Raw genomic sequence first — 18,725 nt, 5'->3', positions numbered from 1 at the left:
AATAAATGGAACATGCATTAAAGCATTCCAGTATCAGTCACATATTTGCATCTTCTGACACTTATATTGGTAGCACTATGGAACAAATAAGGAGCATGGATCTTAAGTTTTGTCACACTGCAATTTTAATTAACACATACATACAAGACAGAGAAAGGTTAGGAGTTTGTAGTAGGATACCATCATTCATGCTTTCATGAATATGGAGAGGTTGAGTTCCACCACTTTAATCTTCTGTTAGCTGCCCCGAGCCCAGACAATAGTGTTAATTATTCCATGCTTCTTTCCTTCAAACACTTAACATTCACAAATGTCTATGCAACAAACAAAAACATGCCCAAAAACACACAGTTATTAAGAATATTCAAAGCACAAGCTAATGATGGTTATAATTTCTGTCACTGCAGTCATGCCAATGACACTGTTTTTAATGGCACAGTCAGGGTCATTTGGGAATAATGAGTTTGTGTCCATGAAAAAGCACTAGGCAACTGACTTTTCTTGTCCTCTCTTGATTGATACCTTTTAAAATTGTATTCATAAACGTATATGAGCATCTATTGTCTGTGCAGTATATGTAGATGTGCGGTGATGTCTGTTCTGTCAGCTTGCTGTTGAGCCCAGCCTAGATGCATAACTGTTTAAATACACTTTGACTGCTAATTATGGGTGTGCACACGTAAGCATGCTAGCAGATAGTCTCTGATTTGTTTGTCATTTGGGGTAGGTCCATGTCTGATAAATATGATATGACAACCGTAATGAGTAAAAATATTATGTTCAGCACATTTCTGCTCTTCCACAAACTTAAGTTCATGAGCAAGTTTGGGTGTTCATAATTTCTAAAACATATGGGCTAAAAGGTATTTATAAACCGTGGTGATTTGTTAGGGAATTTTTTCAGGGAGGCTAATATTTAAATAAAACCAATAGAAGACTGCATCATGTTTTATTCATTTATTTATTTAATTTTTGCTGACAGTTGCTCTCCCATATGATATACCCTTCAAAAAAAAAGTTTTGATATTAGTCTGACAGATTATAATCTCCCCAATCACAAATTTCATTTAATCTCCCTTTTGCCTTTTCTGGATTCATTTTGGAAAGAAGCAACTAATATTATTAGAATATCCACTATTGGTCTTCATTCTGTCAACCTTCTGTAATATTATTGCAAGATGAAAACTCTTACAGGTTACTGTATATGGAAGATAAAATATTTTGTATATGCTTATACACATAAATAAAGGTAACTTTATAAATTTTGCTGTTAAATTAATTCGGAATACATTTTTAGGAGGCTCAGACCCCCGATACGTCCCGTATTATTCACCACTTATTAATAATCTCAAAAGTGTTTTTTCTCTTTTATTTTTTTTAGTTATTTGTGTAAAACTTATTTCGTTTTGAATGTACCTTTAAACCATAGTTGTAATCCAGGTTTAAAAGTTTCTCTTTTAACTTGTAAATCCATTACATCAATATAGGCTATGTGTAAAGGTAAAGCTTTGGCTGCATCGCTGTAAAGGTCTCACTCAAGCAGCGCTCTCGGGACTGAAAGGGTTAATTTTCTGACGTCATCTTTCCCGGGGCGGTGACCTTAAAGGTAGAGTTGGGGGAAAATTTTTGCTCCGGGAATGAGTGGGAAATACGCCTCGCTTTCAAGGCAAATAGCCTGTTTTGGACGTAAAAACATAACTTGTTTGTAAGAGTCGGGCATTGCTTTTCTTTCAGGACAGCATATGTATTTTGTAATGGATTGCCTGTGTTTCCTCAAGGTAAAACTGTAGTTCTTCAAGTAAACAACATATTGAAGCGAATGTGTGTTTGTGGTGTTTCTGAATTTACCACCTCTAACGTTACGTTACATATGTTCTGTTCGCAGACACGTTGGATTTATCGTATTGTATCGACACACAGAGGGTTCCTATACAAAACACAAATGTATTTTAAGAAATAATAGTTAAAATCCGTTTGGAAAACCGAATAATAATATTCTGTAAAGTTGTCTGTACGGTGTCTTAGAATTTCGCACGGTTGCGATTGGCTCGTGGTTTCTCTTTAAATTTCCTCGAGTTAGCGCATGCAGTTTTCACTTCAGTACGATTAACGTAGGTTCTTTTTGCAGACCATGTGAGAAGTCCAGTATGGTTGAGAAGATCTGATTAAGTGCGTCCAGAGACTATACGAAGCGGAAGAAACGGTCGCTTTTCTCCCAGTCTTTTCCAAGGTCCCGTTCACTGCAAACAAAAAAAGTAGAATAGTTCATGGTGTGTTAAGGAGTTGGGTATGCTCAAGAGACACGTGCCCTCTCCCCTAATTAAATGAGGCAAAATGCAATGGTCTGGATATGACAGCAGATTAAATTTCGTTCGCCTCTCCATCAATTTTCTGTTTAATGTCACTGAGCTCCATTGTGGGAGAAGAGGACGCGTCATCCAGCCATAAATTTGTGATTATAGAGGCTCGAGGAGGCAGTTGGCTCTATTCGGACAGATTTGCTCCGTACCTTCAGACAGATCTTCAACAACCAGAAACCATTCAAGTGGTCTTTTAAATACCGTTTAGGCTTTAAAGACTTTTACTGGACTAGACTATGATTAAGTAGTCATGATAAATTAAATAGCCTTTTCCAAAGGCTGTTAAGATTTGTTAGGTGGCTCTGCACGAGGAAGGAACACTTCAGACGGCTTTTTTATCAAAGATCTGAATCCAGATCACTGGTGCATTTACCCAATTTTTGCATAAATCAGTCAATCCTTATTCAAAAAAAAATATTTTCTATCTGGATGGACTTCCATTTTTATAGGTAGGTGTTTTCTACTCATCTGATTGTGATTTATTGCAGCCATCAGGACTTTTGCAGAAGTATTTAGAAGATCGTGGAATACATGTTTGTTTGTGTCCATTACAAAGAGGGCATATGGGTTGTCAAAATTAATAACGGCTTTATACAAGGTTGTTCCTGACTAACAGATACACTCTTCATGTCAGATGCACTCTTCGAAGTATTTAGCGGTCAGTAAAAAGTCTCTTTTATAGCATTTTTGATAAGTGAAGCCTATTTCTAAAACCAGTTTTACACTGAGTTTGAATGCAAAGGTTCAAAGCTTGGACTATGTACTTGTATGTACATTTGATATGGGAATTTTATAAAGATACTAATGATGAGTTATATATCAGAAGATTTTCTCACTGTTTATTGGGGTTCAAAAGACACGCCATTCTGTGTACAGGGCCTTTTGACCGGATATTTTTCATCGTTCGTGCTGAACTCTCAAATCCTTTACTTAACACAAATGTATATTTTTTCTAACAGGTAGAAATTATAATATATTAAATATATTTTATTTTAATTTTTTTCCATGTTGTTTTCGCATGTATGCCAAATATATATAAAAGCAGCGACGTATTCTTCTTTACCATGATCGTTCAGTCATTCATTAAGTCATTCATTCATTCGAATTTAGTCATTTGTATTATTGCTTTGCTCACCAACGCTTCTGGGTCTCAAGGTCAAAACATTGTTGGTGCTGAACGAAACATGCAGTGATGCTGGATGGTTTTATATTATTTCAGTCTGTTTGGATTAAGCCATTCTTGTGTCGCTGATCGATAACAACGTGTAACACTTTGAATACATACCTGTGAGAGGAACTGTGAAGATCTGACACCCACCAGGCTGTGATACAAGCATATACTCTACATACATATAGGCTACACTCGGATCAAGACAGGACCGTGTCCCATGTCAAACCCGAGTGGGCCACTGACAATCCCTTAAAAGCATGTGGCTGAGCCGTAACCTTAAGGTTTTACTTTAATTTTTACATAGACCCATCTTCTAAGGACAAGCGATGTAGATATATAATACTGCATCATGTGGCTACAACTTTCATAAGTTTTCATATAATGTATCTCATTATGGTTGTTTTAGATTTATGGCAGCAGAGAGCAATATATAAGCTCACTTACCCCTTTTATGTGGAAACCTATTACAACTGTATCTTGAACAACGGTATATACGAAGATTACTTGAAATGGGTATTAATTTTATTCATTAATTTTCTACTAATTAGACCACTCATCCGATTAATTTTCTATTTCTTTAGTCACGTTAAATTTGAGAGATAAGCTCGAAGGAGACATTTTAAGAATTATCAAAGAATTTAAACTGAGGTGTTTGTAAGACAATCTTATTAACAAAGCACTATGGGGGGCAGTCGTCTGTTTCTTATTCATTATAAATGGGTCAGTCAAGAATTGGTGCGTAACAATGGCATAGATATTTATTTCCCCTTCATCTGCGCAGTTTTGTGCTTCTGTTGTCCTAATAGCAGTTATAGCAGAAAGTTGCTTGAGTCGTTTTTGTTTTAATGCAACGTTGTTTAAGTGTTTTTATTTTGATTTTTGTATTTTGTATTTAGTTTGACTTCTAGCTTTTACAGTAAAACAGGTCGTAATGAGATAGGTTTGTGCCATTTATGGGGGTGAACCAGTACTTCCCTTAATTGGACACAGATGGGCTTTTTCTATCGATAACACCATTCCCTGGAATTTATAAAGGGCAGCTAGTCAGTATCCACCCTTATTGGGAGTTGTTTTTCTGTCGTTCACAATCTACCCCTAGGCCTGTACCACTCTAAACCTAAAGTATGCTTCGGTTTATAGGGTTAAGGTTGAGATTTTCAACCTCTGACTACATTTAACTTATCTTCATCGTTTCAGGTAGAATTTTGACTTCAGTGTCAACTGTGTCTATCATGACCCCTAATATAGGACTCCTATAATGATCTGCGCAATAAGTTTCTGAAGCGCTATGTTTTCACAAGAACTAGCTGCTGCTTGTAAAGTTCTGATCGTCGACACAAATAACGCCTCGGTCAGCGACGATGAACCCAAATACAGTTAAATTCAATCTAGATATTCTTATGCGTACAATGCTTTATTTATAATGTCAATGTTTTATCAGTACTGCAGACATCGGGCTTTCTAAACCGTTTGTCCAAGCCGTGTGTGTAAGCTACGCGTCCCTATTGCCTGACACTTACCAGAGGCCAAGTAATTTCACAAGAATTTTGCAATTCTAATGATTGCAAAATGTTCAGAAGTAGTATATTTCACTTAAACATCAAATGCAGTAGCCTAACTTAATAATATAAAGGAGAGGAGAGGTCACAAAATACCAATCAACCTCATTTCGAACACGTATAGTGGGTTTATAAAGCCAGTGTATAGACTGAAATTAAAAAGCTATTTGTTTTCGAGTCCTGTTGAGGAATAAAATAATTTTATGTTATTGTATCATTGAACATGAACGTGTAATTTTAAATTATATGTTCGTGTTAAATTATACAATATCATTAACAATAGCTACCACAATAATTCATGAATTGTGGTTTTCAATAAAATACAGTTGATTATTTTTTAAAATCGTGCAGTCTTTCTAGCAGACATCTCTGTTTTCCTGGGCCCTGAGCAAAATGAACGTCTTGACTGAACATGCTTCATTCTCATTACCAGCTATGGAGTGCATTGTCACAATGATTCATCCAGCGGACGCGAACACAAAATCCCCTAACCTACATGGACGTGTAGGCGCATGTAAGCACCGTTTATACATTTGCATCAGAGTGGGGTCTGAATTCAGGCGCCCTGTCTTGATTATTCTGTTGCCAATGGCAGACCAGGGCGATCTCGCACTATCTAAAACTGGTGTGCAACTTAGGCCTGACAGTAACTGGGTCTCTGCGCACCCTTGGCCTATACGCTGGTGACAAACGCCCCGTTCCGGTAGTTTGAATGTGGCTGGAAGATGGAGGGAAAGTGTCAATCAAAGATGCTTCATTGATCGCGAACAATGTCGTTCGCGGGACTGGTCTGTTTCGAGAGCAATCAGTCACTCCGCATTAATTATCCCCGCGTCCCACAGTAGGGCAGCTCGCGCTGGCACATGTACAGTGTGTGTCTGTTTGTGTGTGCGTGAGTGAAAGAAAAAAAAAAGAAAAGGAAAAAAAGAAAGATTGTGTGTAAGTGCGCGCGTGGGGAGAGGAGATTGTGTGTGTGTGTGTGTGTGAGAGAGAGAGAGAGACATAAAAAAATCAGGTATATGTATATGCATATTTAGACGAGCCTGTATGCGAGAATAAGAGTGCCTTTGCTTGTTTGTTAATTTGTGTTTGCATGGGCTTCTTGTGTGTGTGTTATTCGTAAACCACTAAAAATGCACCCCACCCCCACCTTTTAAGTTGCGAAAAGGAGCCAATAAAAACCCAACAATAAAAGGGTCTTTCTTGTCACTAAATAAATTAAGTGCCGATATCTGCTTAAAGCGCTGCACCTCTTTGTATATTGCAGAACAGAGTTCTTTATTGTCTCACTGTTATTGCTTTATTCCAGCATTTTTATTTTATTTTATTTATTTATTTATTTTTTGAACAGGGTCGGCGGTAGGGCATGGCACATTCTCTGTAACAAATACTGTAAAGTTGGTTAACACGGTGAGGCTACTTTGTCATATTAAGATATTCTGCTCATGAGTCGTTTGCATACTTGATTTCATACTTCTGAGGCCAAATTTTTGATTGAATCTGATTTACAGTGGCAATTTTCTTTGATGACTGGCCTTATTTCTCTATTTATCTGTCTTTGTATTTCCAAGCCACAAGCCTATAAAATCATAAACAATTGAAACATTAATGGAATGATAAATAAATCAATAAATTTATTGAACTGTTGATTATTAATTGGTTCCACCTTGTGAAATGTTTTAGCACTTAATCTAAGCTTAAACTTATAGTCCCTATATAGTTTTTTAGCCTATGTCTATATTTTTTATAAAAAGTATAGGCATATGTAGACTGAACTGTAGACCTAAATGTAAAATATTCATTTAAGGAGAAGCCTTTTTCAATATATTATCTAATATAACAGTGTTCTCTGTATTAGTTATTCATTAGGCTACATGCATGTGTTTCCTTATTAAGCAAATATTAAAAACGTATTATTATCAACATCCACTATAAAGTTTTTTTTATTTTCTCCCGTGCTGTTACAGTGTGCTGATAACAAAAACTCGTATAGTACATGTTCCTGAAATTACAGTTCTTCCAGTGGCCTAGCTGAAGTTGCCCTTAGGTTTGTGTGATATATATATATATATATATATATATATATATATATATATATATATATATATATATATATATATATATATATATATATATATATACATATACATATATATATACATATATATATATATACTGTAATGTTTTGTCTTTGTTCTTATATGGTTTTCCATACTCTATTTTCCTTTCTTCATTATCTCTTTAACATTCTCTCCCTCTCCCTCTCCCTCTCTCTCTCTAAATATAAGGGAAAAAAACATCGTTATTATAAAAAACATTTTATAATTTAATCCATAATCCATTTTAATAGGCCTCCAAACATTATAATATAAACAACTACTTTAATAATTGCATACATTCTGTTAATAGTCATCTTCTAGTTTTTCACTCACCAAGGTTTGCTGAATTGCATTTGTACCGAAAAAAAAAAAACGGCGTGGGCTATAACAGTTTCCGTATTAGCGTGTAATTGTTAGTTTATATTTTACGGCCATTTACTAGCTACTTACTGTTATCAAATATCCCGTCAAAATTAGAAGTCGCAGTCAGTGTGAAGTTTTCACATTACATCGTAAAAAATCCTCAATACGCACACTCGTTTTTGGTCGCTTTTGCCTTCATTTCCAGCCTTCTCCTGTTTTAGTCTATTCGATTCCGTATATTAGAATTCATGTTGCTGTTGAATTGAGCGATATTAATCCGAGAATCTATACTTTAAATTTAATACAACATGTAATTTCCCCCTTTTTAACGCATTCCCTTTGATTAAGTCACTCTTGACTCTCCTTTAGCTCTGGGGCCAACGAGGTTCGCCTAGGGGAGGACTTGAAACCGCCCCTCTTTATCTCCTTTCATCATTCAGCTCTGGGCCGCCTTGAAACCGCAAGGCCAGTAATTGCTTTTTTCAGGCAGCCCAGTGCGGACTGGACATCAGCCAATCAGAGCCTTGTTTACATTCTATGATTGACAGCGCTCTGGAAACACGCCAACCAATCAAACAATTTTCAGAACGAGGCCCAGGTTTTTAACCCTTCATTTGCCATTGCACCACAGTTTGAGCTTTAGCTTTAGCATCATGATGTGTTCTGGGTTAAAATTGTTAATTTGACGGGTGCTTTGTTTCTTATCTCCTTAGACCTAATGTGCAGTGAAATGCTTAACATTCAGTTATACTATATAATTCAGAAACTGGTTAAAAAAGGAAATGGAGAGATTTCATTGCTCTTGTGGAGTTCATTTGTGTTTGGCTCGTGAGATGTTCAATTGCATGTTTAGTTTTGTTCAACTGGGTTTTTTATACACTAAATGACATACCGGATGTCCCACATTAGCTACTAGGCTACATCAATACAGGGTGGCAACTTATAATTTGTCATGTCTGCATAAAAGCTTGTTTTTCCTCATCTTAAAGCAGGGTGGAAACTCAAATATTGTGAATTATGTTTCTTCCTTTGTTAGAAGTAATTTAAATAATGGTACTCTAGGCTGCATAAGTAACCACGTGGTCGTGCCTCACACTGAACTCGTCGCGAGACAGGAAAGCTCATATAAAGCACCCGCCGTTTTGTTTAGTTGATCCAGCTGACACGCCATTGGCTCAGAGCGCCATCCAATCGGAGCCACTGTTTATCCTGGGGCGCGCTGCACGAGTTTATTGACATGTAGGTATTAGACCAATGGGCGCGACTGCTCCCCCAGTCACCTCCCCCTCTTCTTCCTGAGTGGCACTAGCAGATTCAGGAAAGAGCCTCTGACTGCTTGTACGGGGCTCGATTCAGCAGAAGCTCTTACTACTACGGTGCATCTCCGAACTTCTGCACTGCACAAGTACTGCAATCTGCAGACTCTAGGATGTAACCATTTCCATATGTTTTTATTCTGCTTCTGCTCTTTTACGTAATTTTTGTCATGTTTTTTTTTAAACCCATTTATTGTTTTGCAAGGAATAACTTACCAGTAAGTAATTCGTTTATATTGTATACATTTATATGCGTGCAATAATAAACATTTGCCTTCAAGAGCTGCTCTTACTTTTTTTTAAGAACATCTGGCGTTGTACAAAATTATTGCTGAGGGGGTGAAAGAAAAAAATGCATTAATTTTCATCCGACTCTATTGCTTTCCTTGAACAATAATAGGCTAATAATAACAATAGTATTGACATCAACAACAAAAACGATAATAATAAAAAAAATCATCATAATCATTATTATAATAATAAAAGATCTGTGTAATTCTAAACTGCTTTTTACCGCATTATTCTGAATAAAGAAGGAATTGTATTTAGTGCGAAGACCTTAGTGTCTTATTGACCAAGAATGGATGAAATACAAGTGTGAATAATTACATGTTTTTTTTTTTTTTTTTTTTTTAAAGACATGCATTTGCAAACTGCTATGCAATGGACGTGAATCTGGCAGAAGTACATAGGCCTATAAGCGCTTTTACCTTTCTACAGTTTACAGAATGAATATTGGGCAATTGTTTATGAAATTATAATTGATCAGGCTTGTTAAGTAAATCTTAGTTTTTGTAGGCTTTTATTATATATGCATATTTTACACTGCTATACCATGATTCATAAAATTGTCTGGCTTTTATCAGAGCTTAAAAAGACATTTCAAATCCTTCTGCCTGTTCTTTCACGCGTTCCTCCTCACCTCCCATTCGTCCGCCGAGCCAAATCTAATAGATCTCAGATCCCAATAAATGTTAAAACTTCGGCTTTGGTTAATAGTGGGAGGTTACTGAGTTCAAATACCCCATGCTTTCAAATTTGTGCCCAATTTCTTTAAATTAAGTAATGTCCCGGACATGATACATGTTTGCTGAAATGTCCAGCGCAAAAACGGTGCACTAGCCTACATTTAAATCTGGACTTCAGAGAGCTTATTATTTAGGAAATTCATCTTATGGTCATTATTTGAGTCATTATATATATATAACTTAATTTTGTGTCAATTCATCAATTCATTCACTATTCTATAACCTCTCTCTATATTTTCAGTTTTTGTGTTTTAATGAGAGCAGTATAGAGCTACAGCAATTTCAATTTCGCCCTGCAAATATCCTTACACTCGAAACTGGGAACTTCCGACGTTTTAAGGCCTCGATCAGCAAATAAGTTGAAACATCCAACAGACGTTCAACTTTCTGAACGTCAGATATCTGGAGATACGACCTATATCTTTCGTTTATATTTTGTGATTTAGAATAAATGGAGAGCACAGCTAGAGATTCAAACTTGACAAAATGTCTTTGTTTCCTTATCTGTGATTCAGTGTGATAAGGACAGCGCTTACGACCATTCGCATGAGCTTTTGTAATTCTGTTCTGCAGACTTTCTTTTATTATCTCACAATTTTCAATAGTCTGGCAAAAATATACCTTTTTGCAAGCACGGTATGAGGATGTTTTGAAACAAATCTCGTGCATTAGTAACAACGTCTGACAAGTGTCTACATGCACCATTTTACCAAGACAAGATCATACTATATTGCTTGTACCCGTGATTTAGGAAAATTAAGGACTTGAGGCCAAAGGTGAAATATAGACGCCATCAGCCGTGTGCTGTTACCCCCGTGCTGTTATGGAAAACCTAGTTCAGATGAACAAAGCAGTTTAATTAACTGAAATGACATTTAAATAAATGTGTAAATAAATTACATTTATAGTTGGATGCATTAAATAAATTAATGTTTATAATGAAAGCAGTCATACCAAACGTCAGCGATTATAGACTTTCTTCATGTTTTCCATCTCGTCTAGTGAAAGACAGAAAGATCTTGGATGATTTTGCTTTGTCAGTTTCCCCTCTTCTTTTGCTTAAAATGTCCTTGGTTTTCCATATAGGCTTGAGGATACTGTAAAAATGTATTGATCCTGGCATCTCTCTGTGAATGGTGTATAGCCTGCAGTGAGTCTTCTGTGTAAAAGTGGAGGTGTGCTGCAAGCTCGCTCAATTGTGGTGAGATGAGAGAAACAAGCGGAGAATCTGTTTAGGCAGCAGTCGCAGCAATGGATGTACATTCATGGTGTTTTCAATGAAGGATTACCATTACACATCTAAAGGATACTAACATGATACGATCTTGTGGATTTGCATCACTCACTCGTGTAACTGGTTTGTAATTTAAACTACATTTTATGATTTTTGTGTTGCAGAAAACATGACTGGGACATAGCCTACTTTTTTGGCCGTCAGAGCCAAAACTGTGCTGAATGCAAGACCTAAGCGAAACTCTTAACGGGATTATAACATCTGGGCGGCGTTCGGTTCGGTTCTCGTGGTTTCCCGCTCTGGATTTCGGATTTATCGTTTTTTTATCAGGATGGAAGGTCGGGATTTCGCTCCTCCGCCGCACCTTCTGACAGAGCGAGGCGCGCTGGTTCACAGAGGCGCCTCGAGGATCACTCCTGCCGGGCACACGACTGTGCAGCATCCCGGTCACTTTCAGCCTGGGAAATATTACACCTCACACATACCAATGCCTCCACATTCAGGTAGGTGATATGTTTGTTTTACCCTGTCGATAAATCAGTACCTTTAAAACATACTTTTAGCAGATTAAAATTGCTTAATTTCACAGCAGCGCATTGACGTGTAATTAGGCTACATATGCTTAATTTTATTGGGAAATTAAGGTATTTTTGGAAATAAACAATTGCTACGGACTCCATATAGTCAAATCTGACTGAATATTAGCGTTTTATTGAACAGTTTACTTGCATAAACTCTGACATGATCTGAAAAGCTGGTTGTTTCTAGTTTAAAGCAGTGCAAACGGTATAAGAAAATAAAATATCACAATTTAGAGCATTATCGTTGGACACTGTAATTTATATTTGGTCTAACATTTATTTCTGATGATTAAATGAATATACTGTTTTGTTAATAATGAACAGTTACTTTATAGCTGGATTGCCCTCTTTGTTTCGCGCTCATTCAGACATCTAGTTTTCTTTGACAAAATAAGTTGTAGTATCTATTCTAGTAAAGCCCCATGATTTTCTGTTAATTATTAGGGTGCATATTTGAGCGGTTTGCTGCCACAGCTGCTTAAAGTTAACACAAGCTTTGGTGTGTGTGAGCTATGGTTCGAGAATTCTCCAAGATTAGGGTCAGTAGCTCTGTGTGTGTGTGTGTGTGTGTGTGTGTGTGTGTGTGTGTGTGTGTGTGTGTGTGTCTGTGCGCGCGCGCGCACTAAAAGAGGCGTCTGTAATACCAGAAAATCCGGTTTCTATATTGAGCAGTGATGTGACGGGGTGCGAATGAGTTGACAGTGCATGCATTAGATTTAACAAGTGTCTCCAGCATTCAAAGTACCTTTGGGATAGAGGTACACATTTTGGTTATTAATGAGATATAAGTTCATATATGTGCACATGAATGCATCAGTCTGTGAATGCTTCAGCTTCTCTGTTGTTAATCAGAGAATATCACAGTATATACGCAATTCCACAGTTTTTATTTTTTATTTTATAATATTTCCTATGGTTGACATAACCACCCTTTTGGCTGATGTGTTCTTTTAAAGAATGGGTTCAGCAGTTTCAATAGTTCTGAACAATGAATTAAATTAAACTCCCTTTGGTGTGGTTGAAGTCAGTATGCGTAAATATATCCCTCTCCCCTTTATTGTTTCTTTTTATATAGCTTAACATTTATATTTTTTCATATTAACCCTTGGCTTGTTATCTGGTGTGTGTATGTGTGAATTAATTATTTTCAGTTGAATTCGAATGAGACATTACATTGGCTGTGCTTTAGACTCAGCTGAAGTATTTCAGTCCAATTCGTATTCGATGCATAACGTTTGCTGTGTTGTAGGCTCAAATGAAATTTCAACAGCAAGATCTCGCTGACCCTGATGGTCCCCGGCGCAAGGTGAATGCGCGCGGGTACTGATGGGGTCGTTAGCGGCTGTCTTTCTCTCCGGCCTCCCGTTGCTGTACCTTCACCGACTGCCTTCTTAAAGTAATTTTTATTTGTTCCTTACACAAATAACTCCGTCCTCTTTCCTCACACAGACACAAACTACGAAGGTCCGCAAGATAAACTCTATAATAAACATACAGCCTCTTTTACAATAGCTGCTTTCGAGTCGCTAAATGTACATCTTCCTGTCGTTATTTTTCATCTCGAATGTATTGAATCGGTTCATTGTCTCTTTCTTCGACGACTGTCGTCGAGCTGAATGCATTTTAAAAGCCCCACCGCCAGTAGATTGATGGATTTTGTTGTGCTGCTCAGGGCTCGCGTGCACATCAAATGCTGCGCGGCAGTGCGCGCGGCTAATGTGTACAGTAGGATCTCCTTTTCTTCTTTCTTTTTCACCCCCTCCTTCTCTCTCTCTCTCTCTCTCTCTCTCTCTCTCTCTCTCTCTCTCTCTCTCTTTTCTTTCCTCCATATCCTCAGCAGATGTCTGTAACGTCTACCTCAAGGCGGACGCCAGCTCATGCCATACAGGTGCATCATTACTTCTATCTGTGTTTTTGTATGTGTGTGCGCGCGCGCGTATCAATTTCTTGTTCATCCACTGTGGCTTTTTTTAATCAACACAGGTGCCTTTTCTTCTCATACAGAATAGGTAGTATAGGTCTACGATGATACTGTGTGTATTATTTTACATCATACTGGGAGAAAAGTAATTTATATTTAAGTTTTAGATCTTCCTTTTTTTGTTTGCATGGGATATAGGCTAAGCATTTATATAAGATATTAGTATATATTTTCCTTCCCCTTTTCTGTGTATAGCCTATTTTTTTAATCTTTATTTCTGCTTAGTTTATCAATTATATATATATATATATATATATATATATATATATATATATATATATATATATATATATATATATATATATATATTCCTCTTAATTTAAATGTATTATTTCAGACAATTACACATATAAACTGTATTCCCAAGAGTGCAGACATGCAGGATGGGAGGAATGTGTAAAAGTAATTTAATAATTGTGAAAATACGTAAGAAATGCATTCTGGTACTGCAGTGCTACCCTTTAACTGCTGAATCACAAAAATACAAATATAGACTGAGAGACAATGATTTACGTTTTTCTCGGTTACAACCAATAGCAACCCGCAGTTCAGTTAGGTGGCACCCGTCTGTCACAGTCATCCACGTGTTCGTTTGCCCTCACCTTCGGCGTAACAGAGTGATTTTGTAGCTTTGTGCCATAGCAGTCATGTTTCTGCAAAAGCAGTGGTCTGCCCTGTCAAACATTGGTCGGCCTTCTTTCATATCACTTCCTCTCTCGTCTCGCTTCTGTGTGCCTTGAGTCCTGATTTAACAATGCTGTGTCTGCGCTGCTGTTGATCCTAACCTGTCTCACCCTCCCCGTCCACTCGTTCCTCCGCGGTGCAGCCCTGCTCCGCACTGAGGTACTGCTGCCCCCAGGCCATTCGCCTTTGATAGGGCTTGTAGTTTAAATTAGTGCGTTCGCTTGAGTCTAGTTAGTATCTCTCTTCCTTCCTCTCTCCGTTTCACTTGTGTCTGTCTCTGCAGCATTCTTGACTTGTAACGGATCACTTTTATACGTAAATGCTAAATTAATTACAGCGTCTTTGGACTTGATTTTGATTTGGCTTGAACGTTTGTGTTTTTGATTCCACCTTCGTCCGAAAACTTAGACTGCTCCAAAATAGAGTAAAAGAGTGAAAGGGACTAAAAGAGAAAGAGGGAGAAGAGGAAAAAAGAGTGGCTGAATGTTTCCACCTGGTTGGTAATCTGGCCCAATTACCTCTGCTTGGTAGCACAGAGCCTGGCGTGTTCCATGCCTGCCAGCTGAGTGCTGTGCGCGAGTGTACTGCGCTCTGTGTATGTGTGTGTGATGCCTCGTTGGCAGAAGCGACATCGCCCCCCTCCCCTCCACCCCACACTCTCTTCTTTCATTATTTGATGTGCCTCAGTAGGCTGAGAGTCCCAACGCCCTGGTCCAACTGCACCCATCACCGCTGCCCCCTCAAACAATGCATCTGCACGTTATCAATGTCGGCAGAAAATCATTTATTAATATTTGATACGTACACCTTCTTATGTGCACCTATAAAATATGTATTACCCGCTTCAGCGCCCGGAATATCATCACTTTCGATGCCCGTGACTATTGATCAGGACCGCGTTCTCAAAAGCACAGCTGTGCAGTATTAAAGTCATGAGATCAGGCCAACGTGTGCTTTCCAAAAGACGCTGAAGCGGCTCACCTGCATTCAATAGTTCTGTCATGATTTAATCTTTTATAATTTTCTCCTTTGTGTCATTGCATTTATGAAATTTTATGACATGATTTTTTTTTTTTTTTTTGTCCACATATACAATGGAAGTCAGTGTAGTCTAATTTTGTTTTGCAGCGCATTGGCTTTAATTTGTATGGATAAAAAACCGTTCTTCAAAATCATTAGTGAAAGTCAGTTTTACAACAAAATTAAAGTGAGGAAATTATGATAGAATTAAAATCTTAAAGCATTGAATGTGTTATTTAAAATCTAGCTTTGGTGTACTTCGGTGAATCTGATTTTCTTTAAATGCTGACAAAGCATGTACAAACAGTAGATTTACAAAAAGTATTCACAAATACTTTTTAATGCAAAGCAGGAGGGTTTAAATGAGGAAGTGTGAATGCATGCATGGCAAGTCAGACATGCACCTATTATACACCTGACATATGATATGTTGTTTTCACACATAATCTGAAAATTGTCACCCTTCCAACTTGGATTTCTGCAACTGATACTTGAGAACTGACTGGGTAAAAAAAATGCTCAGTGGGAGGGCTTGTAATATGCACACAGATACAATTGCACACAAACACACATAAGCTAAACTTAATAACGGATGCAAGCAAATAAGAGTCAATAGACACTGAGGCGCGCGCGCGCGCGCACACACACACACACACACACACACACACACACACACACACACACACACAGACACACACACACGCACACACACACACACACACACACAGTTCAACTTTTAAACCCTGGGTTCATCTGCTGTGCATTGGATCAGCACAACAATGAGACAGTACTCTGGGGCACCATGAGCTACAGAGCTCATTTATACAGCTGTCAGACTTTCTTTCTTTCTTTCTTTCTTTTTCTTTCTTTCTTTCTTTCTTTCTTTTTCTTCTTTCTTTCTTCCTTTCTTTCTTTCTTTCTTTTCTTTCTTTCTTTCTTTCTTTCTTTCTTTCTTTCTTTCTTTCTTTCTTTCTTTCTTTCTTTCTTTCTTTTCTCCTCCTCTTCCTTTTCTGTTTCCTACTGGCTTACATTTTTTTCACAAGAAAATAGCTCTCCTGACTCGTCAACATTGCTGTTTGGATTTCATCAGTTTAACACCCAGCAATTTTTTTTCTCTTTTCATTTTATTATATGTGTATGTGATTCTTTCAGCTATCTCACTCATTTTTACACTTTTTATTTCACAGGTTTCTTCTCTGAAACTTGTAAGGGCTTTCTTCAGTGCTTTGGAAATTAGTTTATACTGCAGATTAAAATACACTGTTGATTGTGCATCAAAACAGCCATGTTTAAGTGTTTTACATTTGTGTGAATAGTTCTGATCTAAATCAAGGCCTTATATTTATTTTATTTAGAATTTTTATTATATTTATATATATAATATAAATTTTTGTTAGAAAAAATATTTTCATATTTTAATTTGTTATTTTATTTAACAATTTACAACAAACAATTTGTTATGTCTGTTTTTTTATGTCAAGTATTTGAAAAAGCGACTATCTTTTTTGTTGAGCCCTGTAAATTCACCAGTTTTGTGCGGAGTTTGAGCAGAATGTGTTCTTTCTTTCATGTGTACATGTGTGTGCCTGCATGCTGCTTGCTACATCATGTGAGCTACTTTTCATTGTGACACCTCAACTGATGGACTCAACCACCACAGCATATTATAACCATGTGGGGAATCTCTCTCTCTCCTCCCGCACTCTTTCCCTCGCACTGTCTCATGCACTGCTGTCGTTATTAAGTCCAAACTTTGACTCGGCCTGCAGCCAGCATTTGTAAATAAGAAACAATTTTGGGATTTGGCTAAGAAAATAAAAGCCCTCCACACTGGCTTTGATGTCTGATAGTAAGAGAAAAGTGACATTTTAAATAGGCTGCAAAAACAAAACCTTGAAAGTGTTTCCATTCTGTGGTGAGGATGTGTTATTGGACGAGGAAACTAGTGACAGCCAGGCATGAGGATACAGGGAAATCCAATTCCCTTTTTTATTTTGGATTGTGCGTGTGTTCTGAATCATGGATGCTGTATAATTTCTGTGTGTTTGTGCATATGTGTGCATACAGTAATCAATAATCAATCAGTCTGTGTGTTCTCAACAAGGTCAGATCGTCCCGCCTTGGCACATGTAATTTCACAGTTGTGCTGAGCTCATCACCATCAGATACTTAGATGAAATCAGGATGTTATGCTGCAGTGGCTTCAGACACCTGTATGTACCAAGTGCGCGCGCACACACACACACACACACACACACACACACACACACACACACTGACTACATTATTTATGCAGTTATCATTTAATACCTTTTGTCTATGCTTCTCACTATTTTGCATTATTAAAAATTTTATCTTATGGTTCATGTGACTATTATAAAAGGCACATTGTATATTTCGATATTTGGGTATCTTGAGCAGTATGTGGCAGTATGTGATCATGCGAGGGTGGGATACCACACAGCAAGACAAGCGCTCCAAATGTATGCAGAGCCTTCATTAAATATACATAAAGCATGCTTTTTAAGGACACGTCGGCTTCCACACCAGTAAAGAAAAAAAAGCACAAAACAAAGATTAGCATCAGGAATTCAATATTAATCAGTCTCGAGGGACACTCTCTCTCTCACTCTCTCTCTCTGTATTCCTCTCTTTCTCCCCTCTCTCGTTATAGAGAAGGCTTTAATTCAAGAGTGACTTGTTGCTTTCGAGACGCATGTCTGAATATTTTCATGTTCTCTGATTAAAACAAAACTCTGGTTGATACGTCGCCTTTGTCTTTTGGCCTGTGCTTTGATTGCTTGTAGAGTTTTCCCTGCTCACTTTCATCCCTCCCTAATGGTCTTCCTGAATCTTTTTTTTTTTGCATTTTTATTATTATTATTTTTTTTCTTTTAGGCAAGAACTTGCTTGTTTTTTTTTTCTTTGTCTCGCTCTCTCTCTGTCTGTCTCTCTCTGGTTCTGATTAGTGTTTTTCAGACTCAGCAGGAGGTTGGCTAGCTGTGGGGGAAGACAGTGCCGTGACCACCGTGACCACACAGTCATGCCTGAACACGGAGCCAGCCTTCCATGCATCCCATAATAGCCCCTGTTCTATTTCTGGACTCCGGCCTTGCCATTTTTACCCAGAATGCACAGAAAATGAAGCCTTATTTGACCACACAAATTCTCAGCTTCACTCCTCGAACAATTCAAATTCTGTGAAGTGAACAACATGTCAAAACATGTGGGTATCATTCCAATAATCTAAAAGAGTCCTCCCTCTCCGCACCACTTCGGCTCCTAAAATGCTTTGATTTAACACTAAACTGCTTAAACGGATGCAGTAT

General features: G+C 37.6%; 1 protein-coding gene across 1 annotated transcript in view; it reads left to right on the top strand.

The window, feature by feature from the left end:
• Positions 1-1,595: 1,595 nt before the first annotated feature.
• The window catches only part of LOC109099305 (BAH and coiled-coil domain-containing protein 1-like), a 95,808-nt gene continuing 78,678 nt past the window's right edge, over positions 1,596-18,725 (top strand). The window contains exons 1-2 of the mRNA XM_042767953.1: positions 1,596-2,809; positions 11,295-11,633. Coding sequence (XP_042623887.1) covers positions 11,462-11,633 — 172 coding nt within the window. The 5' untranslated portion in view covers positions 1,596-2,809; positions 11,295-11,461. The remainder of the gene's footprint in view (positions 2,810-11,294; positions 11,634-18,725) is intronic.

This window comes from Cyprinus carpio, chromosome A12 (genome assembly GCF_018340385.1).
Source record: "Cyprinus carpio isolate SPL01 chromosome A12, ASM1834038v1, whole genome shotgun sequence".
Taxonomy (NCBI): domain Eukaryota; kingdom Metazoa; phylum Chordata; class Actinopteri; order Cypriniformes; family Cyprinidae; genus Cyprinus; species Cyprinus carpio.
This window is presented reverse-complemented; position numbering and strand designations above follow the sequence as displayed.